Source organism: Leuciscus leuciscus, assembly GCF_965113295.1.
Source record: "Leuciscus leuciscus genome assembly, chromosome: 3".
Classification (NCBI taxonomy): Eukaryota; Metazoa; Chordata; class Actinopteri; order Cypriniformes; family Leuciscidae; genus Leuciscus; species Leuciscus leuciscus.
The window spans coordinates 3,388,707-3,416,378 of record NC_138727.1 but is presented as its reverse complement, the minus strand read 5'-3'; the positions used below and the strand labels follow the sequence as shown (position 1 = coordinate 3,416,378).

Here is a 27,672-nt window from a genome sequence, read left to right as displayed (position 1 = left end):
TTAGCCTGGGGGTAAGTTAGCCTGGGGTTAAGGTGTCTAATGTCTTTGGTCTAAATTAAGTCAGTCTTTATTTTTGTGAAACAGTCTAACTTACTAATTTTAGACTTGTCTAACACTATAGACCGCTCTAAAATAGCTTTGTGAAACCGGCCCCTGGGTTTGACTAAAACTCAAATGTCATTTAAAGTTTAAAGTAAATGTCATTGAGTTTATTTGGTCAAAATCCAGTATTTTAGGCAGTACAAGTTTTATATTGTGTTTATATACACTTTTGAAAAACTACATACACGCCGATTTACGACAATATAACTTATCTTTTCCTATTCACTCGTAATCTACTCTAGTTACCGCTATAAAACCATAAAAGATCAATGTGAACCACTTCTAGTTTCGGTTTTATGTAAACTCATGTTAAAAACAAGCATTCAAGTGAGAAAACCTGAAGCAAACATCAACAGTAGATTAATGTAACGTTTAAATTCACATTTTAATTGAATTGAATGTAAATAAATCACTGGATTCCTTGAGCAAATGAAACACTGACGCAGAGTTCATCATGTCTTGCAGCTTTAATACTGAAAGTGTTGTAAAATGATGAACCAGGATAGATTGAATATCATAGAAATGCTCCATGGACATGTGACCACCAATAAGCCAATCGGCTTCAGACTTGTGCATTTCCTTCATATCAGAAGCCCTGAACCCAGAGTCCCGGTTTTCCCGTGTTGTTTATTTCATTGCATGGATTAAGAGAGCCAATGACGCACACACACACACTGTTAGCCATGTGACACAGACATCATCAGCGAAGGAGGAGCAAACCGATGCCCATCTCTCCCCCCAAACATCACCACTGGCCCCTCGGGACCGGCGTCGAAGAGAAGAGAACAAAACAAATAAAGAAAACAACAAATAAGTCGACGACATGACCGCTAAATCGTCGCTCTATTGCGTTCGAGCTCAACCAACACGAGTCCACTTCAGACGGATCCGTCTCAGAGTCGGAGGAAACGGCTTCGGCTAGGATCGACAGACACACGAGTTGTGACAAAACAACTATAACTGATCTCGTAAGGGAGAAAAGCACAATTTCTACATCAGAAATTCTTAAAGAACTACGATGGATGACGGTTAGTTTCATTTCATACCCCTAATCCCCCCCGCATCCGCTCCAGATGAGGGTTTGTGAAGCCGCCGGCCCTTTTTGAGGTGACGCACACACACACGCTCGCTTGTTGTTGTTGTTGTTGAAGACTTTGAGATATTAGGTCCAGACGGCTCAAGAGGCCCAACACAGACTCAAGTCACATGACCATTCATTGTCCGAAAAAGGGAAAAGGGCCAAAAATCTAGATGTGGAATTCCAGGTGCAAAGTTTTTTTTGTTTTTTTTATCCTCATTAGATGGGCTGTTTTACAGGGTTAAGGCTTCGCTCTCGCTCACTCAGGCCGAGTTCAGGAGGTCCTGGATGGCCTTCTGCTGCGTCTCGTTGAGTGCCGATACACACTGCGTCCAGAGGCCTCCAGAAACCTGAAAACAATCGAGCACACAGTCACGCATTTGACTCTTGAAATGACATGCAAATTCTGCTGGGGACAAACTAGAGCTAAAAACAGTAAAGTTTGACTAGGATATGCATGTGTTTGCGCTCAAATGGTCTGAAAAGGGTGACTTTGAACATCATTACACACTGAAAAATGGATAAATATATATTTTCACAATATTTGCGTCTAACTTTGAACGTTAACTCGTATTATAATACTGATTGATAGATTTGAAAGAACAAAGATAATGTTATTTAAATGCATCAATACAGCAAATTAACATGTATCTACATGACAAGGGTGACTACAATCAGATATTACATGTACTGAAAACATAAAAGCATAAATTATATGAAACATTTTACAATATATACATTTCAATATAAAGTGACTGACTAAAATACATAATTTTTGTATTTTACAACATTTAATTTTTTTGAATTATATGCATCAATAACAAATAGCAATATTTAGCTACATTAAATTAATGTTTGAAAACTAAGACTACATGATAAAGTAAATAAATCAGCCATTTGATGATCAATTTATCTTGATAAATGCACATTTTAAAAGAGTGGCTTTCCGATTACAGAAACCATCAGTTTGAACAATCATTGCTTCTAATCATTAAATATTTAATGCATGAAAACAGTAAAAATCCTGTTTGAAACAAGCATTTTTTCTATAATTAAAAATGATTTTGCCACTCTGGATCAATCTGAGATTTTGTGCTAGTCTGTCTCTAATAAAGCATTTTATTCATAATTAAATAACATGAAACTCACTTGTACTTGACGAATAACATTGGCCAATCGTTTGCTGCAGTCGACATCACCTTTAATCGATTCATTGGCAACGCCGTCAGCGATTATGGTGAATATCTTGGGAAGGTTCGTATTATCGGGTCCGAGAACGATGGGATTGTTACTGTGGGAGGAAACCGACATTAAACTCAAACCGGCACATCCAAATCTCCCAGAGTTCACGTCAGGCAACAGACACTCACCTTTCAATGAGGTCACACAGATAGTTAAGTGTGTGGACCGCCTCCTCTTTATCCTCGTTGAGTGGCAGCCAGGACAGCCAATGAGGGAGGACTTCAGTGACGTTGACGCACTCGGGGCGATACTTCATGACTTTGGCCACAGCGGAGATGCAGTTCTCTGTGGCGTTGACGTTCTCTTTAACTCTGGAGTCTGCGGACTGGATCACACCCACGAGCAGCGGGACGGCCTCTGAAACAACAATGACAACATGTTTCAATATGTGACCCTGGACCACAAAACCAGTCATGAGTCGCACGGGTATATTTGTGGCAATAGCCAACAATACATTGTACGGGTCAAAATTATTGATTTTTTTTTGTGCCAAAAATCATTTGGATATTAAAGATCATGTTCCATGAGGATATTCTGTAAATTTCCTACCGTAAATATATAAAACATTTATTTTTGTGAGTGAATGCAGCACAATTGAACAAATGAACAACTTTAAAGGAGATTTTCTCAATGTTTTGATTTTTTTACACCCTCAGATTCCAGATTAAATTGTATCTCGGACAAATATTGTCCTGTCCTAACAAACCATACGTCAATGGAAAGCTTATTTATTCAACTTTCATGTGATGTATACATCTCAATTTAAAAAAAAATTGACCCATGTGACTGGCTTTGTGGTCCAGGGTCACATATAAACACTGACGTGAGGCACTATGAGGTCCACGACGCAGAAAACACGGACAGAATCCGGTCACAACTGGAACTTATTGCAAAGAGCTGTTCAAATTAAAGTGCAAAAGTCTACCATTAAATCTGGAGTCTGCCTTTTCTGTGTGTGAATGACTACATACACACACACAAGCACGTGGTGTTTTCAGTGTATCAGATGCACACAGAAACCCAAAGATCTTCACTATAAACCCACCAAAACTGACAGATATATTACTATTGTACAGTAGAATATACTTCAATACTCATAAATTAAAACTTAAAGAATCTCAGAACTTTCCTCCATGTTTTAATTTGGACTAAATCTGCATCACTTTATTTGCCCAAACTTAACGAGTCCTTTATTTCTTCATTCAATTACATTTTCAAAGATTAAAATCATTAATGTTTTATGCCTTTGTTTGATTACTACCGTTTGATAATTTTATTAAAATCATAAATCCAGTTCAAGACACAGAATTGTGTCTTAGATAATAGGGCCCTATTACTGAAAAATTTATGAAATTAAATTGATTGGACTAATCTGATTAAACCATTAAGATTGAATCGAGAAAAATTCAAACAGAATGAGAAGACTTAATATAATTTGTTAAACTTGTAATAACGAAACATACAATTTGCTTAAACTTGTTAGTTTCTACTACAATAACATTTTAGCCATTAAAATGGAATCCAGAAAAAAAATTCAGGAGGGAAAAACTACTTCATAAAGCACTAAAAGCATAATTTGTTCAATTTAAATTGTTATTGTATAAGTCACATTTTTTCAATTAAATAGATATGCTTCTTGACTAACTAAAAAGTTAATTTAACTTAAAAAGGACACATTTAGAGCCCCTATAAAGTGAGTTTTGTGTGTTAAGCGTGCAGAGGTCACCCCACCTGTGAACGCAGGCCTGTAGTTCTCTCCTCCAAACTGAGCCATGACCCCGACACCGTACGCCGCCGCCTGCCTGACCTCCGGGCTCGTGTCACACAGCGACTGCATCATGGGCCGCAGGAAGCACTCGGCGTATTTAAAGGAAGACGGGCTGCAGTGTTCGACGATGTCATCGAATATGCACAGACCCCACTGTCTGTCGGCCCAGGGTCTGTGTGGACACTGTCAGGAACACAACATGAGGAGAACGTTAATAAGCTGAGGAAGTGCGTTTCCCAAAAGCAGCGTTAGCCAACTATGGTCACAAGTTCAACGAGTCGGTGTTTCCCGAAACCATCGATCCAACGAATATTCGCAAACAGTGTGAGATCTCGACCTGTGGTTAACAGTTTCTTGTTTGCATGACATGTGGACTCAATAAATCCTTATCTCGAGCCAAATAAGCAAGCTGACATTCAGGGGTCGTACACCTTTTCCAAGGTCAAATTCAAGCACTTTCAAGGTCCATTTTAAAGCTTTTTCCAGCACCTTACACCACCGTAAATTACATGCCAAAACAGTCAAAAATTATTCGTGTTTTTATCACATTAAAAGAGATACTGCTATAAACAGCCAAAATTGTGTTTGGTAATAGCAGAAGGATCAGATATTTAAGCAAATCAGAAATTAAAATTTTCAAAATGTATCACTAAGTAGATAATGCCTATGAATAATACTATATTATGTTAATATCCAAATATTGCTTCCCAGATAATGTGATTTACAGGCTGTAAAACTGAAGTAATTTCAAGGGCTGAAAATATGAAGACTAGGGATGGGCATTCGATTAAATTTTCTTAGTCGATCGTCGGGAGAATTAACGATCGACTATCGATTAATCATTAATATTTTTATATTGAAATTCATTATTTCTTTAACTTTTTATAAATTAAAAATGCAATGAAAATACAAAAATACAGTTTGTTTGTCCTCGATGAGATCTTTATTACAAGAAGATCAACTTGTGGCAGTGAAACTGGACGTTCGGTAGACTTGAAGATTCCTGCGGTGCTCTAAACCAGCGGAACCTGCAGCTGCGAGCCGACGTTCTTAAACAGAGACCCATGGCCACTTCATCCGTTTTCTGTGATCGGATAGCTATCCGCTCGTGAAAAGACCAAATCTAAATGCCCTCCGAAACGCATTCGAGACGGATTTAAATCCGATCGTTCAAACCACTTTATACTTTATATCTGAGACGCATTCCAGACGAAACTGGACAAGAGTAAATGCATCTGGTTGTTGAAACTGCATATGTAAATTTGACTTATCCCAAAAATGATAAGAAATAAACGTGTGAGAGCGTGTTATAGGCTATATGTCATGTTATATCCATGACGACGCTACTTCAACACGCATCACCACAGATGAGCATCTATTCATCAAGCCAACGTGCAAACTATCGCAAATCAAAGTGAAAGTCATTCATCAACACACAATCATCTTCATTAAAAGTAAAGAACCGAAATGATCTTACCAGGGCTGTTGCCGCAATATCTTGTTGCGGTCTTTGATTTAGACATTTTCGCAGATGATCAATAAAATGCAGCTCATATCAGTTGCTTTCGATGACGTGCAACAATTTAAATATGCATATAGCGCGGGAATTCAAGATCGGATTTATATCCGTTTTGCAAAAACACATTTATGTGACCAGGTGTAAATGGAATCGTTTTGATAAATCAGATAGCTATCCGATCTGAGAAAACGCATGAAGTTCCCATAGAACTTCTGCACCAGTCTACTGATTTCTGTTGAGAAAGATAAGCATGTTGACATGATCTGGGATCAGACGCGACCGCAACCTGGTGACAGCCAGTCCAGCCAGCCGCCGAAAACACCCGCTCTGAGGGGACTGACGTTGCCGGGATGCACAGGTACCTCCGCGCTAAAATTAATTCCATTGCTTCAAGACTCACACTACGCAACGCAACCTGCATTAGTTTAATCGATAACAAATAAACGTGATCGACGAAATTCTTAACGATCAATTATCGATCGTCGATTAATCATGCCCATCCCTAATGAAGACATAGGATTTGAACAGATATTTTACAGGCCTTGGTTTTGGGACACATTCTTGATAGACAAGGTTTGAACAAAATCTGAGACAGTGCAACAACAACCTGTAATTACATTTTAACCCAGAAGACTTACAGTGCACAGGAACCTGCCTGATAAATAGCCTATATTAATTGAACATTTGTATTTATTTCATTGCCAAGACATACACATTTATCAACTGGAAGAGAGCACAGGGTTCCCACACTTTGGTTATCTTCAAATTCAAGGACCTTTCAAGGACTTTCCAGGTCCAATACCCTCAAATTCAAGGACACATTTCAAGTGAGAGCAAGGTTACATCATGTTACACTTGTAAGATACATTGTTACAGTTTTGCACGCGTGAACATGACAACGTACAACACAAAGTACCTCACGCAACGTAACGCGTAAATGCGCGTAACTAACGTAAATCAAGCAAGCTGGCGTGCACAGGCCACGAAGTGTTGGCTAAATAACAATAGCGGACCGGAGGGAATAATATATAATTTAAAGAAAACTTCTTGCACAAAATAAACTCGAGCACTTTCAAGGACCTGCGTGTTTATTTTCAAAAACTTCCAGTGTCTTGACATTTTTTTTTTCAGATTCACAAACTTTCAAGGATTTCAAGGACCCGTGGGAACCCTGAGAGCTGTGTAAATATTGCATAAGGCCATCCTCAAGCTTACAGTAGACTACTTGTATGGCACTCCATCTGACATGATTTCTGTTCAGCAATCAACGGTTGTCATGCACTGGGCTGACATCTGCAGGTTTTAATTTGCGGGTAGTTAACGTTAGTTACTGTGCTGTAACTTTGGCTATGCTCACATATTCCACAACGGACATGCAATACTAACATTACATTATCACCGCTGTGCTATGACACCCATTTATTTCAATTGCTTGCGCCGCGCGAAGACGTTTTGTTGCTGTGTCGACCAAAGCGGAGTGAAGCAATGGCGAGCATGATCACACGCACAGTGACGATTACCCACGCGGCCAATAAAAACAAGGAATCCAAACAAGCGAGGAAACAAATGAAAACTCCACCTACTTTTGCTCTGGCCAGCGTAGAGCAAATCGCTCTGTATCTGAAGGGCCACATTTTATTTCTCCATTTAATAAACTATTCAGTCAGATAGGTAATTTCAAGCATTTTATCCAAAATTTATGCACTTATCAAACCTTGAAAACACATCAAAATTCAAGCATTTTCAAGGATTTCAAGCACCCGTACAAACCCTGTATATCTTTCATTTAGAATGCATACGAATGTCATTTACATCTGAGTTGGTCAAGAGATGCAAAGCACCGTTTCTGAAGTGCGCGCATGTGCGAACGGGCTCGACTATGTAAGAATTGAATCTGGAAATAACTGAGAAAAATTTGAATTAGTCCTCAGATGTCATATCTGTAATTTACAGCAAAAACTAGCATTAATTTGATCTCAAACAGATTCATTAAAAGTAGTTATCACTCCACCACGTGCGTGACATCATAAACCAACGTGGTTGATCGACCAATTCGCGACAATACGGTTTCGGGAAACAGTCGTGGACTAGCTAGTTGATTTCTTCAAGGATCGTACTATAGTTACACCGTTGTACACTCAAGACTGAACGAGTTCACTTACGATCAGATTGACTATGAGCTGCAGCAGCTGCTCGAACCACGGGAGAACCTTCTCTCTGTAACTGCTGAAGATCGAGTGCAGGATGTCCGACACCTTGGTCAAGATGTAAACGTCATTCTCATCCTGAAACACATGAGAAACATGGATCAAGAGGAGCTTTAAAACACGGGCAAGCAAACATTCAGAACCTGTTACGCCTGGTTCAGAATACACCATTTGTTTTGTGTGTTACGATAGTCACCGTGTCAGATTACACGATTTTGACTCATAAAATCTTGTCATGGACCAGAAACATGTCAGACTACACGTTGCTTTCCGACCAGTCATCGTGTGCAGTCTCACACACACACACAATACGAGATGAAACTATAGAATCTTGCGTCCCGAAGCCCATTGTCATTTACGAATCCCCACATTAGACGAGCAGCTCACCTCATCTTGTAACGTCTCCTCAACCTGCTCGTCATAGTCTTCATCTTGTCGTTTGGCTGCAGAGAAAAGATACAAGCAGTGTAAATGAGTTTCGGGCTGTTTTTAGAAATATGACTTGCTTTTTAAGGATGTGCGAGACTAGTTGCCTAAACAATACAGCGGCTTATGGTCGACTTTGAAGACTAGTCGGTCGCAAAGTTTCCGTTTAAACGTTAATGAAAGTCTGTGAAAGCACTAGGGATGTGCGCAACGACTAATTAAAACTCACAAATTTGAGCAATAAAAATTGCAATAGGCTAATAAAAATTAGAGATGCACGATATATCGGCCACCATATCAGTATCGGCCCATATATGCTCATTTTTTATGTTATCGGCCTGATAAGAAAATTTGTCCGATTTATTAAAGCCGATAATGCATTTCCTTCAGCTGAGACTCTTCAGATGTGCACTGTTCAACATGATGGCTTTAAATTGCTTGAAATATGATTGGAATCGCTTCAAATAAGGAAAATACAGTTTTGTGCTGTGATATCGGCTTCATAAAATTGTATGTTTGGGACATGGCTTTTAATGGTGAAACTTTTGTTTTTGTAATCAGGCTCTCAAAAAGTAATTACAAATTTGGATTTCGATTTATCGGCCAATATATCGGTTATCAAATATAACGAATTATCGGTATCGGCCAAAATGTTCATATCGGTGCATCCCTAATTTTTTTTTTTTTTTTTTTTTTTAAGTGTTTGATACTGCCTTTAAAAGGAGGATAAACCTTTTGTTTTAGGAAAATGTGAAGAATATGAATCAAATGAGCAAAATTGCTATAGGAGTTCAGTTGTTAAATAGCCTGTCAATTTTTTTTATAAAGCTGCCATTTTTAATTGAATAAACTACATTTTACAAAATATTCACTTAGAAAACGGTTGTTTATATTGTGATATTTTGCGATTTTTACTGTATTTATCAAATAATCAGCCCTGGTGAGTATAAGAGTAATTCCTGTGCAGCTCACCTTGTCTGACCTCCTGGTTTTTAAAATGCTCCTCTAGTTTGCCTTTCAAAATGCCTCCCAGCTCCTCAAAGTGTTCGTTGTTCAGGCACCCGTCTCCCATCAGCTCGACACACTAAGAGTGATGACATTAATTAGAATAACGCACAGAAACACCGAACAATTCGCATTTTCTGTTTTTACAGTCGAGAAGCCCACTGAACCGTTCTGGAGGACTCCAGCAGAAAGATCTAGATCACCTTAGCAAACGAGTGCATGATTTCTGACAGCACGTCCGAGTCGGGTTCGGTGCCGATGGCTTTGATGAGGGCGTCACACATGAAGTGCCACATCTGAGTGAGGTATTCTGGGCCTCTGACACGAGCGCACTCCAGCAGAAGAGGCATGGACTCGGCGGCCGCCACTCGCACACGTCAAGACTGAGTTAAGGAACGCTAACAGAGTCTCAATATACTTCTGAAATAGTACAAGCAACAACAGATCCAAAAACAAGCAAACGAGATCTGCGTAAACCAGGAGCATCACGTAAGACTAGCGTGATAAAACATTAAATGGCTTATCAATCAAAATTGCCTATTGAAGAGAAAACGACTGAAGCTTTGGGGGTGTTGATGGACTCAACCTATGTTTTGATCATCGTTCTAAATCAAATCGGGATCAAGTCTTTGACAAAAACACTATTTATTCAAAGTTGTGAATGACAGTATGCGCTGGCAACTTTTAGCGCTGGTGGGGAAAGTTAAAGTTATAAATTTACTGCAATTAAAACCAATTAATCAGGCGATATTTGCGATTATCAGTTGTGAAACTTCAATTAATTTTTAATTAACATCTCCAGTTTAAAGATTTTTGGAAGTGAATCAGGTGTAAAATTGTGCATTTCTTATTTGTGAATGCTAAACTGCATATTATACCATCTAAAAGCATTGTAAAAATCTAGATATCAGCATTGGATGACCATTAAACTGCTAAATGTACTGAAGACGAGTCATTTTAGTCTCAGGAAGGATATCATCATGAAAGTAGAACTTGAGCAGAGGGACCATCAGCTTGACGACTTGCTCCGTATATTCGACGAAACCTTCCTTCAGCTCTTTAGCATAACACACCTGAGGGAGAACAGACAGGAGAAATTCAATCTTTCAAGTAATTCAAAGGAACATTTTCACTATAACATGCCAGTAATCTGGTTATTGTGCAAAATTGTAGGGCTGGGAATCGATTCCAAAAAGAATCAATTCCTCGATTCTGAGGCTTTGGGAATCGATTCCAAAAAGAATCAACTCCTCGATTCTGAGGCTTTGGGAATCGATTCCAAAAAGAATCAACTCCTCGATTCTGAGGCTTTGGGAATCGATTCCAAAAAGAATCAACTCCTCGATTCTGAGGCTTTGGGAATCGATTCCAAAAAGAATCAACTCCTCGATTCTGAGGCTTTGGGAATTCAAGAGTCGATTCTAAAGATTCAAACCAGGGGGAATCGACTCCTCTGTAAGAGCCTTATCAATTTCAGAGCTAATCATTCATTCTCTCCCTCGCTATTAGTGACTGGAAGCCCGATTCATTTCCACTAACAGTGTAGTTAGTTTACTCCATTGTGTAATGCTTCACTTAGAATGACGTCTGTGTTATGTCACGCTGAAACATTAGATTAATAACACATGGGAACACAAAAAGCTAATTATTACCTTTCAATGGTGTTTGTTGTCACCGTTTCATTCTGTGGTCCTGCATGTCGAACTTGTCCAAAAATGTAAACTACTGACAAATACTGAGTAGCCTATAGTGGACAAGTTTCCTACATTAAAGGTTTGCACTCAAAGCACACAATACAAGCATTGATGCACAGATGCGGACGTGTTCTACATGTCTAAAGCATCAAAAAAAATAAAAAATTAATTATAAACCATGATTTAGCGTTACATGGTGAAAATGGCTTGAACATAATGGAAACTTGAGCGCCGCTCAGACTACGTGTTCCTTGAATCTTTCTTAATAAAAAGAATCGAGTCCGGAACAAGAAATCAGGGTTACACTATATTACAGTGTCCTGTTACACGCAGTTAACTATAGTATTACTATAAAATGTGCATAATTACATGAAACTAACCCTAAAACAGCCTAATCTTAATCCTAACACTATAATAAGTACATGTAGTTTATTATTACTATTATGTAACTTAAATTAAGTGCAACCGGAATCAGAATAAAACAGCCCTTCTTTGCCAAGAACGCAAGCATGAACCGAGAACATTTACAGAATTTTACTAGCCATGCATTTTTCATGCATCATTTTATTAAAAGTAATAAATTCAGATGAATTGAATGTATCATTTTAATTCAAATTAATAAAATAAGGAAATGTATTGGTTTACATTAGCAAGACTCTCTGGAAAACAACTGCTTTATAGCCGAATCAAATTCATCATAATTGATCAACTTTGCAACGTCAACTGTTTTTGAACTGACTAAAGTTGAATAAATGACACCATCTTCTGTAGAAAAGCTTCTTTATAGTTGAGTTTACTTCATAACTATTGAACTTTGCAACATTCACACTGTTACTGAACTGAAATGAATGATTGTTTAACTAAATTGAGCCAAGTTAGTCTTTTTAGAGTGGATTCAGAGTTGAAACTTTTCATTTCATAATTAAAGACCTTTGCAAAATTAAGTGTTATCAGAGCCCGTCTACGGAGAGCCTGGACACTCCCTATTAAGTCCTATTGTACCAAATTTTGGTTGTAGTTCCACCAGAGTTCCACTGGGGGCGATCGCCCATGAGTGCAAAATGAATGGGAGTCTATGGGGCTAGACGGCTAAATTTGTCTCTTTCACCCGATTGCCGTTGAGAAATCTCAGATTTGATTGTAGGTTTTGCAAGTTCAACATGGGTTATAGGTCGAAAGTTGAATGAACGAGTACTTATGTCTTTTTGATTTCTTACAGGTTGAGTTGTTGTTGCCCATAACACGCTAGCATTCTGCTAATGAATGTCATAGATTTTTTTTTTTAAAGTCTTTTAAAATGTCAAACACCAGCAATGTGTAATTTCTCCTTTCGAATACAACATTCAAATTACTAGACAAAATTATATCCTGAGAAAAGTGGATTTTGAGGGGTATAGACCTCCATTCGTCCTGCACTCGTCCTGTGAGCGCCCTCATGTGGAACCAGAGTGGAACTGCAACCAGTTCAGAAGCCGGAAGTTTACTGAGAGTGGAAGTTCTCCCCTTATTAGACATTCTCTGGTGTTATTTTCTTTATTACTGTGAAGCTGCTTTGAAACAATCTGTATTGTATAAACCGCTATAAAAAAATAAAAGTGACTTGCCAAAAATATTAACCACCATGGTTTTTGTTTCTCAAACGCCTAAGCCACTCAAAGTATCTAGTTATAATAGTTGTTTTTGTTGGTTAAACTGCATGTCTGAGTGGTTCTCCATCTCACCAGCATCTGGCACGCCGTGGCCTTCTCCTCCAGTCCTGCGGTCTTGATGCCAAAACTCTGCTGGTCTCCAAGATTCACAAACTCCCACCCATCATCTTCAGACATGTTCTCCATGTCCTGAGCTGAGAGAGCCAGAGGAAAAGGGGAGTTACTAACACACAGTTCAATCCATTACAATAATAACACAAGTGCGAGTGTGAATATGCACTAGGAACAGAACTCTTACTATCGAGGAGAGCCACTTCAGGTTTGATGGAGGCCGTCTTCATGAGCGGACCCATCACCACAGGCAGGTACTGCTGGAACTCCTTCCCCAGGATCTTACACATGCGAGCCCATGCCGAGATCATGTAGGAGATCTGGAAGCGCAAGAAGAGCTCAATAACACAATAAGAGGAACTCTAGTTTTGGAATCAGGATGCATGATTTGCTTGGTTGGTTTTTGCTGACCTGTGGGTCATCATCCTCTAGGTCATTGAAGTCAGTTTGTGTCTTCAGGAGGAGCTGCATCACCGCTGAAGCATCCGGCATGAACTACAGGAGCGAGCAAACAGAAGGGTTGCATGGACACATCAAACGTACTGTTCAGAAGCAAACACTGGCACATTTCATCCATTCAAAAGTAGTTGCTGGCATAAGCGACGGGGATTAAATGTATTCACTTGTCAAAGTAACATTAAAATAAGTGCATTCATTTATATTTATTTTGCACACAAAAAAATTAAGATACTAAAATTATCACCAAAAGTATAAAATTAAAATATTTTCGTTTTTTTAATTAAACAAATTTTATTTATTTTAAGTTTATATTTTAATTGTGACTTCTATTTGTTTCATTTTAAAATAGGTAGAATTTTTTACATTAAATATTTATCAAATAGATAAACTAAAATAAATACTGATAAATGGAGATCACCACATACAATAAAAAGAAAATAAATTAAGATGAAATGAGTAAATCAAAGAAAATAAAATTAAATAAAATTAATTAAAATCAAATACTAATGAATAAAACATGATCAAGTAAAAAAATTATTAAAAATAAACTTAAAGTTGAACAAACTTAAATATTCAAACATCCAAAAACATTAAAAATCATAATACACAAAATAAAATAAGTCAAATAAAAATGTTTTAATTGTTTATAGTTTAACGCCAGGCCAGCTATATTCATAAATTGTTAAAATAAATGTATGTTTCTTTCCTTTAATACCATGCCAGCTTCTTTGGCTTCGCTCATAGCCAGAGTCCGGTTTATTCATTCAAAAATAAAAATGTAATCCTAAACCTCTTTAGTTTTTTCTAAAAAACCTTAACTAAATTTGGATTTACTTGGTTAAAAAACCTTTTCAAAAGCATGAACATAAGACCAGTTCCTCAAAGTGGTAGAAGTAAAAAATAATAAATCAAAATAAAAGAAATATAAGTAGTGATAATTTTAAATCACTCATATTTAGTTGATTTACTTGAATTTAAATAACCTGAACTTCCTAATGGTTCATTTTGTTTTATTAACTTTAAAAATGATTAGTTTTTCCTGATCTGTGCCACACACACCTTGTCTTTGCCCACAGCCAGGCCGATCAGGCTGATGCACTCGATGGTCTTCCCCCGGAGCAGCCGGAGCTCCTTCTGAACGGCGTTCTCCACGATGTGTTTGAGCGAGGGCATGAACAGGTCGTAGTAGGGCACGAACTTCTCCTCTGCGGTATCAGCCACTGACGCGATGGACGTCACAACCTGCTCCAGAACCAGTTTAGTGCCTTTCTGGATCAGCTGGAAGAATAAAAACCAACCATTACGGAACGAAGTCACCAACATATCCCTGATTCAGTGTGAAACCGCATCAAACTGCATGCAGGAGAAGATCATCTCACACACGGTCAAACCATTTGTGATCACACAACTCAACACCTCCTAACATCTGAAGTGAGGTTCAGCTGAATTTCAATTCAAGAAACTTAAAACTGAAATGAAACTTCATTCATTTTTGAATTGAAGTTGAACTGAACCCAATCCAGATCAAACTAAAATCTCACCGCGTTAGCTTTGTGCACCTAACAGAAGGGAAAACACATGTGACCGTGAAGCTGCAGTTTCCACAAGACAATAGGAGAGTTAAACTCATTAAAGGAGCAGCTTGGGATTCAAACTCCCTTTAACCAATCCAATAACTGAAACTGAAAGGGATAAGAGCACCTCCTGGAGTTTGGCGACCATGATGACGTGCAGGTGTTGGACGAGGCTGTCCAGATAGGGGATGAGGAGTGTTTTGGGACAGTCCTCTGTGAAGTTGATGAGGGCAGCAGCTGCATGGGCCTGGACCCGAGGGTTCGACTGATCCTCCATGGTCTGCAGGAGCGCTGAGATCACCTGCACCAGGGACAAATGAGACCGCAATGAGAAACAAAAATCCTTTAAATTGGATGCAAAATTCACTTTTATATGGCGTTTGCATATATGTGTCTTTGCAGTGTGTGGACAACCAGTTGAGCAGTAGCTCATTATCATTTAAAGAGACATGCACCCAAACGGGTCGCTGTGAACAGCTGTTTTTGAGGTAAAAAAGGGTGTTTTACACAACTGAGGAATTTTAAACAAAGTGTGTTACAAACTTTACATGAAGACCCTAAAGAATCACAGCAACTTGTGGAAAATGGGCATCCGATGACCCCTTTAAAGGGATAGTTCTCTCAAACAGGGCTGTCGTCAATTAATTCAGTATAGTTACTGAAAGGAACAAGTTCAGAACTTCCTTTCAAAAAAATTAATAAATGTTATAAATATTTAATAAATCAATAATCTCAATAACAGTCAGAAGTTGCAATAAAAAGCTATAATACTATATTTTATAACCAATAATAAAAGACTACTATTGTGTTTATAGTAGTTTAAGGTTTTTAAAATTCCAACATGTTTTATTCATTTAAATAAAACAATATTTTAACAATAACACTAATAAAACATGATTAGGGCCTAAAATTAACATTCACAAAGCCAAATGAGTGTGAAAACCTGTGTTTTCCTTCCATCCATCCATCCATCCATCCATCCATCCATCCATCCATCCATCCATCCATCCATCCATCCATCACCTGAATTGTGCATCGTCACGAAAGTTTACACCTTGCAAATTTAACAGTCACTTTATATGACCAGATTTAATTTAGGCTTTTATTCACAAACATTGATCAGCGAACAAACAGAAGCTCAACCGAACCTGTTCGACACGCAAGACCAAACCTCTTGCAGAAGCTCAAACGTGCTGCGTAACACAAGAATGAACCTCATTGGTTCTCACAACTCAAGCAAACATGCTTGAGCTTCTGTTTACCACAACTGATGTGTGAGTTGATGGTTTATGTTAATAAAAGCCTAAATTAAATCTTTTCATCATAAAGCAATCAAGTCTCCTCAGAAAATGTAAACTAAACCAAGTCATGTGGATTAGTTTTACCTAATAAAAAAAAAAAAAACTCTTCATTTGTGTTCTGAAGATGAACGAAAGTCTTACAGGTTTGGAACAACATGAGGGTGAGTAATTAGACTAAATTTAAATATGTGGGTGAACCATCCCTTTAAAACCATCAAACTGCTTTGAAAGAGTTAGAACAGTGCAAGATTGACTTTTCCTTCCTTTTTTCCTTTCCCAATTCATTATATGGAAAAGAACATGACCATTGTTAAAGGGGTGGTATAATGCCCTTTTCACAAGATGTTATATATGTCTCTGATGTCTCCAGAGTGTGTATGTGAAGTTTTAGCTCAAAATACTCCACAGATATTTGTATATAACATGTTAAAATAGTCACTTTTTGAGGGTGAGCAAAAACACACCGCTTTGTGTCTGTTCCTTTAAATGCAAATGAGCTGCTGCTCCCGGCACAGGGGGCGGAGCGTCAACAGCTCCTGTGTCCTTTTACCTCACACACACTGAAAATTTAAAAAACTTTTAGCCTTGTATGTTCAAACTGGAGTCAGATGATGTCAACGGAGTCAATGATGGAGAGACTCAAGAAGTGACAACATGAAGCAGCAACAGGACATTTCTGATTGGTTAGTTGATGAATTTATGTAGCGTAAGTGTAGTTATCTTCTAGTCATTGATTAGCATATTCTGTCATATTCTATAAATTGCGTTCCCAGGGGCGGGGTTTATGACTTCTTTAAAAGCAAATATCTCCCTTTGCTTTGAACTTTGAGCGTTGTAACTTTGCAGATGTTGTTTGTGCTCAAACAGCAACATTACACACTAACTAAAGTTAGAAAAGTCAAATCATAATCAACCACGCCTTTAAAGAAATGCCTTGTTCACGGTGAAGAAAAAAAAACAATTAAAATCCAAAAAAAAAAAAAAAAAAAAAAAACAATACCTTATCGTGGAATTTCTTCTGGAAGGTGGGGGCGAAGTCTGTGGCCATCTGTCCAATAGCGTTGCAGGCAGCGTAGCGAACCCTGGGGTGCTGAGAGGTTTGGAATGAGGCTACGTTTAGCGTCTGTACTCGCTTGTTCATACGCAAATCAAGTGGTGATTTATGGGCCATAAAAGAGTTCTTACAGGATCCTGACAGAAGAGCAAAACGAAGCTGACGATCTCACTCAGAATGGCCTCCATCTGTTGGTGACATCCCTCGCCGATAGCAGACAGCGCCATCAGACCAGCGTGCCTGTACTTCCAATCCGCTGCGAGACAACAAGACCGTTTACATGAGTGCATTTATAGAAATATTACCATTTCCGTTCAATCAAATGCATCTACTCACGGTTCTGCAACATCTGCATGATGTGCTGTTTGATCATGGGAAGGACGATCTTTCCTCCGAGTCCACAGGCAATCCTGTCCAGAGCGCTCTCACCCGCCACGGCGTTACTGGACACCAGAAAAGTACATTTATAAAGACATAGAATCACTAACAAATAAGCTTTGACAGGCATTTCAAAAGCAATAACGCCACTCTCAGAGATCAAATCATAACGAGCTTCACAAGTAATGGGAAATTACTGGTATGCACATTTTTCCTCCAGTGGTGTACAGTGTTAAATACACCGTTTCTTTTATGATGCAAACATTATTCTCACCTGTCAAAATCATCATCTTCTAGTTCATCTGCCATGGCCCAGTCCTCATCCTCCTCCAGATCCACCATCATACTCAACATCTGAGGAACTGAAACATTCACAAGACTGTTGAACTTCACAGCAGACGACATGCTAGCAGTCATGCTAGCGGCACTCAACATGCTAGCGGCACTCAATGCAGATGTCATGCTAGCGGCTCTCAATGTCGAGAATTATACGACTGCAAGCAATTAGCAGTGCTTGGTCGTCACTAATTTGCATTGCTAACAACGAGCCTGAAGTCAATTCAGTCTGAAGTCACAACTGTTTTTTTTCTACTATATTTTAAGCATTAATAATAATAATACAGTAATCATTCGTAATTAAGTTGTAATAATTTAAATTGGTATTTTCTACTATAGTCAATGTGAATTTAAATTGATATTTTTACAACTATCATTAAATTAATTTTTTTTATTATTATTATTATTATTATTATTATATCATTATTATTATTATTATTACTACACATGTGTAAATCAAATCAATATATTTATACAATTAATAATAATAATATTATTATTATTCTACATGTGTAAATCAAATCAATATATTTATACAATAATAATAATAATAATAATAATAATAATAATAATAATATCTAAATATATATTTTTACTACAATCGAAAAATACTATAGTTGCAAATAAAAAAACATTATATAACCATTAATAGTAACAAAAATACTATATGTAATTGTTGTAATTAAAATTACTACTATAATCATTGAAAAACTATTAATACTACAGTAGTTCTCAATATCAAGTTGATACAATATCAAATCAATATATTTATACATTGATTAACCATTACTAATAACTAACATTTTATTTACTATAACTATTAACTAATTTAAATAAATAAATAAATAAATAATTGACTCCCCCTTATGAGAGTAATTGATTACATTTTTGCGTAACAAACCCTTTATTAAAGCACTGAAACATGCAAAACTACTACATATGCAACACACGAGTTTAGCCAGACTTGCGAAAAACGCTTTAATTCATTGTTAAAACTAATCAAGCTACTAACATAAGTTAGCAAAACAAGTACTTGTGTGTTCAGTGTGAGGAAGTGAAAATGCTACAGGTTCATTTGCATGGAACGGCTCACAGATTGTAGCTTGACGAGTTTCAGTAGCTTCGATGAGGCATTTAGCACTGTAACATAGGAAGTGTTAAACGTCTCTCTTACCGCTCTGAGCGACGATGTTGGTGTGTTTTCTCAGCATGGCAGCAGCGGTTTCAGAGAGTGTGACAATGACTTCCAGAGCCAGCTGACGCTGCATGTTTGTGAGGTTGGTGTCCGCACACAGCTGTTAAGAAGAGAAGAAAAATCAACATTCTGCATTTCTAAAAGGCATTGAGGCCGTTTTAGAGTGAACATTTGCTGATGAAAACTTGTTTCTGCAACCGGGCTATGGAAGGTGCATGAAGCTGGCAACTTCCAAGCATTAAATCGCAGAGATAAATGTGTGCCTGTCAAATAAAACCTCAAGAATCGGCACAGACGAGCCGTCTCAAGGAACCACCAGGCACAATCTACACACATTCATAATAAAAGAAATATTTAAACATAACCGTTTACCTTTAGGCTCAGTTGGAGAGTGGCTTCCAGGTTTGGTCTCAAGTATTTGGGGGCCGTGTCTGCAATTTCCACCAATGACTTCAGCACGGAGTCGTCACCAGCATAACACGACTCATTCACCGCCTGATTACGGAAAGAAAGATTCTTTTAGTGCACTTTATGAACACTAGGGATTTTCTCTAATGGTTTAGATAACTGTCAAAAACTTGCCATATTTATTTTAACATGCATTAAATATTGAAGAACATTAAAAATTAGAATGAATATGTAATATGGTGCATATATTTAGCAGAATGCTTCTCTCTAGAGTAAAATTCTGGCTGACTAACGTGTTTGTTCACTGGATATGGTTTTTCTGAGGTAAATGTGACGTTACATGACATTGTTCAAAAGCTGTTTTACTGACATCTTTCCACGGTTGAAACACAGTGATTCCACGTCACATGATACGGATTTCGATAAGTTGTACTCTTAACACTTTCAGAAGCTCATTCATGTTTATTTCGCGCTGTAACTGGTGTTATTAAGGCGGAAGAGAAGATCATGTGCTTCTCTAGAGCTGAGCCAGAGAGATCTCACGCCACAGCGACAAAACGCTATTTATGTTTTTGAATTTCGTAAGAAAATGGACGTAACTTGAAATCTGAGACTTTGTTTCATATCAATAGTAACAAAGCACAAAGATTATTGTGATTTATTGGATGGGATGCGCTACAATGTTACATTCATTCGTCAACTGAGAACAGGATGACTAATCGATTCTTGGGATTTAAGATCCGATATCGGTTCGTAAAAATGAGAATCGATTAAAATAGAGAAAACGATATTTTTTTACCCAGCCCTACATTGCAGTCTGACAATTGTCAGATGATGATTATACGGAAAAACTCAATTCAGGCGTTTTAAATTCATGTCTTGCGCTCAAATGGGTAAAAATATTAAATAATCACTTGGCTGTTTAAACTGGCAAGTCTTAACCATGTGAAATTTATAAACTCAAAATCTAATGACTAAAATTTGACTATCATTTGACTAAAATCAAATGTCCTGAGCATCTTTTCACACATCAGGCAGTCCTTATTGTTTTTTGCTCTGATTTAAATGGAAAGCATCAACGCAAACAATGAAAAATTAATAAAAGGGTGCATTAAATTAAGCAATGGTGACTAGACAAGTGTTCATATGTACATATTTGGCCCTCAAAATGACGCATTCAAAAGCAGGAACTAACAAGCAACCTTCAGAGCAATAAAACATTGAATGTGACAAAGCCCATATCCTGCAGTGTTTGAGGTGCAGAAGTGCGAGTGGTTAAGAGCTCGTCACCTGTAGTATGCCGGGAAGAAGGTCTGAAAAGTGTTTCAGCAAAGCTGTGTTTCCCTCGTTGGACAGGATGAAGGACGCAGCGGCACGGGCAGCCAGGGTCCGAATCTGAAAGAACAGAGAGTTTAAGATTACAGGGCTTTTAAAAATCTAATTTAAGACTCAAGACCTTTAAGGCCTGTGCAAAATTAATACCATATTTAGAACAAAACCAAAAAACTCATTTTGCACATATTAAACTGCAAATTAGGGAACCTGCAAGTTTAACCATGTTTTACTCAATATATACATACTGAAAGTTACACATGTATATTATTGGAATGATTGTACTCGTAAAATCCCAGAGAAGCCACAAGAGTTTCATGAATTTATCAGGTAACAAAAAAACAAACATTTGATGTATAATGCGGGTCTTTAATTATAAACAAGCCTAAAACACAGGGACTCTTATTTTGAAATGTCTATGCTTTACTATTGCTGGCTGCATATTCAAAAAGATGAGGGAGATAATAATATCCACCCTTACAGTCCTCTAAAACATTACAATATAAACACTATAAAGTAAAAGATTGTTTATCTACAGTAGATCATAAGCAAATCGCAAGCCTGTAGAACGTGCAATGGTTTCGACTTTGAATGTGCAGCGCTCAATGTTCAATTCAACCATCAGCTTTTGAAGTTTAATGATCACAGACTTGTTCAAAAATGTAAGACTTTGACCTTAAATTTGATCAAACTGAATGTAAGCGCCAGTGGGAATCCTGAATTAGTCACTTATCGAGAACAAACGTGTAAAAAAAGGCAGATACTAAAAGCACAAGACACTGACCTGTGGGTTTTCCTGATCCTGCATACACTGAACCAACATGCGCTTGATCACTTCCATGTAATGCTGCTGCTGATTGCCAAAGATACCTGGGAAGTTCCTGTACGAGGAGGAAACAAATGATTCAGGAAGAGAAATGCAACTGCATAGTTTGACTCAGATCAGTTGCTATAATAGGCTATAGTTGATTAGCGTAAAAATTCACGAACCAGAAAATATGCAGCGCTGCTTCTCTGAGGCCGACGTCCTGAGAGTTGACCGAGTCGAACAGGAACTTCAGGATCTCTGGCCACTGATTGTTGCCGTCATCATCTTGGGATAAAAACAGGTATTAGATCGCCTCTACACTAGAGAGTAACACCCGAGTGGTTTTTAAACTCTCCCATCCCACTCAAAAAAAATGAATAAATCCCTTCCCATCCCAATCCCACAAAAAAACTGGGGGAAAATCCCATCCCAATCCCAGAAGAATGCCTCCCATCCTGTATTTTTGGCCGAAACCTGTCAGTTACAGTAAAAAATAAAAATAAAAATAAAAAAATAAAAAAATAAAAAAAAAACAGTACAGACCATAGCTTGCCCACCTTAGTTGAATAAAAATCCAAAATGTAGTTTGTTATTTTATTGCACTGAAAGCCAGCTTAAACAATGCACACATTAAACTTCATGTAAATCATCCATGCAAATACAGACACGCAAACATCACGCTGTTTAACTTTGGTGACTTCATTTTCCGACAGTAGTTGTTGCAGTGTGGCTTTCACGGCGGACTCCATTTTGATTTTCGCGGCTACAAAGTGCATTGGGAAGCCTTCCCTTATATTATTGGTGGTTGGCATTGGCAATTTGGCCACCGACTGTTACGGGTGGAGCACGTCATTTACTCAACCAACCACACCAAAGCAAACAGGAGAGCATAAAGAGACAGCGCAACTAGAATAGAGTTCAAAATTTAAATGTATAAGTGGTATATTTGTGTATAAAGTTGGGTATCATAGTATCATTACGATTCCCAGTCCTGCTGACATTTTTTCCTGTCCCATCCCAATCACGTGATTAATAGTGATTTTGTTTCCCATCCTGAAGAATCCCTGAAACCAAAAAAAAGTCAGCCTCTACTCTACACCACTCGGTGTGGCCAAACCAAGCTACGGGTCAACCAAAAGCAAACTGACCGATGAGATTTCGGGAGAGCTCCGCAGCGATGTCGCAGACCTTCTTGCGGATGTTGGAGCAACCGTCGGACTGGATCCCAGTGAGCAGCTCAGTCTTGATGGCCGTCTGCATGTCGATGGTCAGACTGGGATAGACCTCCTCGAAAGACGAGGACAGCAGACGTCGCAGCAGAACAGCTGCCATCTGTTTAACCTGTGGAGAAGCATTCAAGAGCTTTACACACCGCTTCTGTAACTGATCGACCTGCGCTGGGAGGGACACGCTGGGCAAATAAAGCCAGTTTCCCCCATCCAGGTGGAGATTCAGTTTACATGAAGCCTCTAAAGAGCATTTTGATGTAAAAAAAACCCTATGCAATAAAGGTGCATGACACTGTGCTATCTGAAGCATTATGGGAACACGATTGGCCAATTAGCATTCAGGATCAGAACGGTTTTACAAAGTGGCCATGGTGGTCTTCACATTAAACGCTTAAAGATAGTTTACTTCAAAATTAAAATGGTCATTTACTCATCTTCAAGTTGTTTCAAAAACGTATGAATTTCTACTGAACACAAAAGATGTTTTGAAGAATGTCAGTAAACAGCCATTAAATGGACTTCATTGACTTCCTTACACCGTGTCCTAACGACGCGCGATAAAAGGTTATTTTCCATGTTAATGAGAGTGTTTGTCCTAACCGGCCGCGACGGCGACACGCGACAATTCTGTTTCTATTTTTCTGTGACGTCGCGCTGGAACAACGAACGCAAAGTGTGGCGATGATAATCTCAGGTGCTGTTTATGTGCTTTATTTAATGTTAAAAGCGTGTCATGTGACTGAATATCATTTAGTGCTCCAGCTTTGTAGCTGTAAAAGCAACAATGGATAATTCACCTCAGATCTTGAAATTAAATGGAAACAAGAACGTTCAAACTGTGAACAGACAAGTGTATTTGACAAAGATTGTTTTAGTAACTCAGTGGCCTATGTATTTTTAATAATGTTTAAATGGTGTAATGTTTGTGAATTTGATTATGTAGCCTTATCCATTTTCTTGCGATTGCCATCAAGATTACTCTCTGGTGCCACGAGACTCCACCCACAAGCTGTTCTGATTGGCTGACTCCACCCACACGATGTTCTGATTGGCTGACTCCGCCCACAAGCTGTTCTGATTGACAGACTAATTATTTGTCGCTGGAATCTTATCGCATCGCGTCTGGTTAGGACACGGTGTTAGTAGGAAAAATAAATACTATGGAAGTCAATGGGGTCCATCAACTGTTTGGTTACCGACATTCTTCAAAATATCTTGTGTTGAGCAGAAGAAAGAAGTTCATACAGGGTGAGTAAATGACAGTTTTCATCTTGAAGTAAACTATTCCTTTAATTACCTACTTGGATCACGAAAAGACTGAGAACACAAGGACTTTTCCAAGTAGAACGATGCACTCTAGTTTCACAGATCTATAAATACCGGAGGTCAGGAGAGCAAATGAGACAGTAGGTGAAGAGGACATAAAGACTAAAGAGGACAATTAAAACACATTAGATGAGAAATGGGGAAGAATCTTTTGAGAAAGAGCATGAGATTGTCATCTTGACATTTGGGTGGTTAAATATAGTTAAAGATGTTTCTCAATATTGCTTTAACTTTAAGTGTTGTCCATCCTGTTCAGTGTCTCACTGTTTGTGCTTACTTGGTTAAACATTCACATAATATTTGTAATTTATTGTCTATAATTGATCATTTAGGGGAAATGGTTGCAATTTTTGGTGGTTACAAAAAAGAAAACTATCAAAATTAGATGAAAAACAAACTAAACTGGTACAATTAACTGAAGTAAGTTTAAGCTGAAGTTGCACTAAACTGGAAATACTAAAATAAATAAAAGCAAGCCTAAATAGTCATTTTAAAAAGCACAAAATTACTAATATTAAAATAAAAACAGAAAACAAAACATCAATAAAACCTACAATAGTTTATAAAAAAAACCCACTAGTGATCAATTGCAATTTAAAAAACTCCAGGTTTGCTTTGCTTGTTCGTAGGGTTGCACAATACGTGATTATACATCAATAAAATTAATAAAACTGATTGATTACCAAATAGAAAAACAAAAATATTATTATTGTAATGAAAAAAATAAAGCATTTAACAATCAATTTAATAAAGTTGCAATACTAATATTTATGCCAGTCTTAATATCTTTAGTGATGCATTTCACTCTGAAACATCGTTAACTTAAATGATTAATCATGCATGACCATGATTGTGTAAAAATGCTGAGTTTAAAAGCTGTTTCTCCAGGGTTAGGTGTGCTGAGAAAGCCTGTCTGCTCTTGTAAAGTCCTCAACTATAACGCAAGCTTCGGACCGGTGCAGGTTAGTCTCACCTTGAGCAATCAGTTGTTCCAGGAATTGAATTCTACACTGGTGTAAACAAGCTCTAGTCTGAACACCACCAGAGGCTCCACTTAACCTCACCCACGCACGGTCAGCACATGCTGTTACTAAACTACTTAAACATCTCGATGACTACAAGGCAACGGCGCACCGTCTGACCCTTAGAGAACAGGTATGAGGAATAATGGGTGTGTAAACAAAGCACTTTCTGCCTCTTTAAAGACGCTGCATAGTCTAATCGGATGCCTGGAAAACACATCACAGGACCGATGACAGTAAACACACACGTACCTCCTCAGCAGCGGATGCATCACGGATGGCCTGCAGTAAAAATGTGATCTTCGTCTGACCGGGGATGGTGTCGTACGCTTCCTACAAGAGCAAAGAGGAACGGTTACTAGAGGGCTGAGCGCCAACACATTATATAAACGACTTCATTTACAGGGTCACAGCTTTAAAAACACAAGTATGTTTCAGGAGGAAATAAAACACTTAAGTAACTTGGTTCTGGTGTAACTTGTGGTCATTTTGCATGAGTCAAACAGAATCTTGGAGTCAGTTTACAAGTGACAAATGGACTTGTTATGCGCAGCATGTCTGGAATGAACAGTGCAATGGGAATTTGCACACAGATACAATCAAAAGGAACACACACACACCTTTATACCTGCTGCTTACACTAGAGATTGTACATTGTGGAAATGTTTGCATTTAACAATCTCATGGCAGACACACAAGAGTGGCATCACAGCTGATTTCCAGGGGCCAGTCAGAGTCTGAGTCAGTTTCCGCTCAGCATTAGAGGCATGCTGCTCATGTATTGTCTGTGCTAAAGGAAAGTGCTGACCGATGGCAGAGATGAGAGATAAGACCCAATGACCTGTCCTGATCCACATGAGCTCGGTGTGAACTCCACACGCGGCGGCTTTAGCACAGATAAAGAAGCTCCTAACAAAAGACCAGAGGAACACGCGCCAACGAGGCCAGAGTTTTGGTGGGAAAATTCGAATTTGAAGAGAAATTTGGAACGCTGGTGATCATCCATGTGACTAAAAGTCGTTAGAATTCCGTTTTAAAACATAATAAAATACGTTAAATCTAAACTGTTAAATACTCATCCCTGACCCAAATCCAAGGTGTTTCCATGACATGACAGTATGAATGTGCATCTTTTGTGAGAAGCTCACCTCATTGCGTGAAGATGGGTGTAAAGTTACCGTTTAATGAGTGAAATACAAGACTCGCCACAATAGCGACGATTAACAGTTTTTAAAATATTCATTATTTTACTGGGAAATGCTGTTTGCTTATCGGGTAACGTTAGGGGTAAACGAGTAGAATTTATGCAAATTACAAGATAGACTGATGAGGTTTTGTTTCGGTGGTCACTTAGTGTTCGCCACTCTTGTAGATTTCGTAATTTAGACGCAAATGTGACTCGTTTAGCTCTAAAACCCCTCACGGAACTGACACACTGATTTACCGACCCGTTCGAGCAACTCACGCCGATCTGAGCGACACCTGCGCCCGGTTAGCAGAGCCACAACAGCCGCTCGAATAATAACACAAAAAGCAGTAAAGCGGACGTTTAAAGATTAAGAATGAGGGGGGATTCGACAATAAGGCGTTTTAAAACACAGACGGGACACACAATCGTATGAATCAATGTTTGTAATGTTTGAATGCTAGTTAGGCCACGTTGATACGCAACACACTACAGTGCTGTCCCGATTCACAGACGATGAATCGTCCATTTGAACAGATTCATTTGAATGATTCGATCGAACCGATTCGCCAAAGGTTTGGCTGATTTCGGAATAACATACTTCTTGCATTACGTCTGCAATATATATATATATATATAGATGACAGAAATAGTGCGATTAATATATTGTACGCTATTCCTTATTCAGCCTTTGTTCTTTTCAATATGATTAAAAATAATTGGGTGATTTTAAATTTTCCAGTCTCACATGAAATAAAAATTACACAATTATTTGATCCCAAGCACACATACTGTGATTAAATAAAACTAAATTAATTTAAAAATAAGAAAACAAGATTTCAGTCGATCGAAATGTTCATATTTTAAAGAGCTACACTTCGATTTGCTTCTAAATTGATTTGCTTCTAAAGTCGGCTCGTTGAAGCGAATCGACTCTCTGAAAAGATTCGGAGCCGCATAGCAGCAGCAGCGCGCGCTTCACACATGTGCTGGGCCAGAGCGAGGCTGAGGGGCCCGCGCTAAAACGGCGAACCGAGCTCGAGACGCATACGTTACGTTTCCCTTCACACATCCACACAAAGCGGTCCCGAAACGACTCTCATACCTCTGATTGCTTCCTGACGGTGTTGTCAGGGCTCATCAGGTTGCTCAGTAAGAGGTAGAACTGCTGCTGCTCCGCCATCGCTGCTGGATTCAGAAAGAGAGACGAGCGAATGTAAGCCGGCAGGGGAAGCGACCTCTGACACCGGACGGTATGAATGG

At 38.4% G+C, this 27,672-nt stretch overlaps 1 protein-coding gene and 1 long non-coding RNA gene across 2 annotated transcripts in view; one reads left to right on the top strand and one right to left on the bottom strand.

Annotated features, from left to right (window-relative positions):
• Nucleotides 1-893, top strand: part of LOC309494597 — a 1,755-nt gene extending 862 nt beyond the window's left edge. The window contains exon 2 of the long non-coding RNA XR_014204397.1: nt 5-893. This is a non-coding gene — a long non-coding RNA (uncharacterized lncRNA). The remainder of the gene's footprint in view (nt 1-4) is intronic.
• kpnb3 (karyopherin (importin) beta 3) lies at nt 551-27,672 on the bottom strand. Its single transcript, XM_082163765.1, has 26 exons — nt 27,515-27,672; nt 25,476-25,556; nt 22,795-22,987; nt 21,829-21,931; nt 21,623-21,719; nt 20,797-20,901; nt 19,471-19,593; nt 19,078-19,198; nt 17,842-17,929; nt 17,526-17,632; nt 17,321-17,445; nt 17,136-17,225; nt 14,962-15,135; nt 14,320-14,538; nt 13,213-13,296; nt 12,989-13,121; nt 12,763-12,884; nt 10,324-10,420; nt 9,551-9,723; nt 9,315-9,426; nt 8,304-8,359; nt 7,872-7,994; nt 4,154-4,373; nt 2,551-2,779; nt 2,330-2,471; nt 551-1,530 (listed from the first exon to the last, which is right to left on the bottom strand). Exons 1-26 carry the CDS (start codon nt 27,590-27,592, stop codon nt 1,444-1,446), a joined length of 3,282 nt encoding a protein of 1,093 aa, XP_082019891.1. The 5' UTR covers nt 27,593-27,672; the 3' UTR covers nt 551-1,443.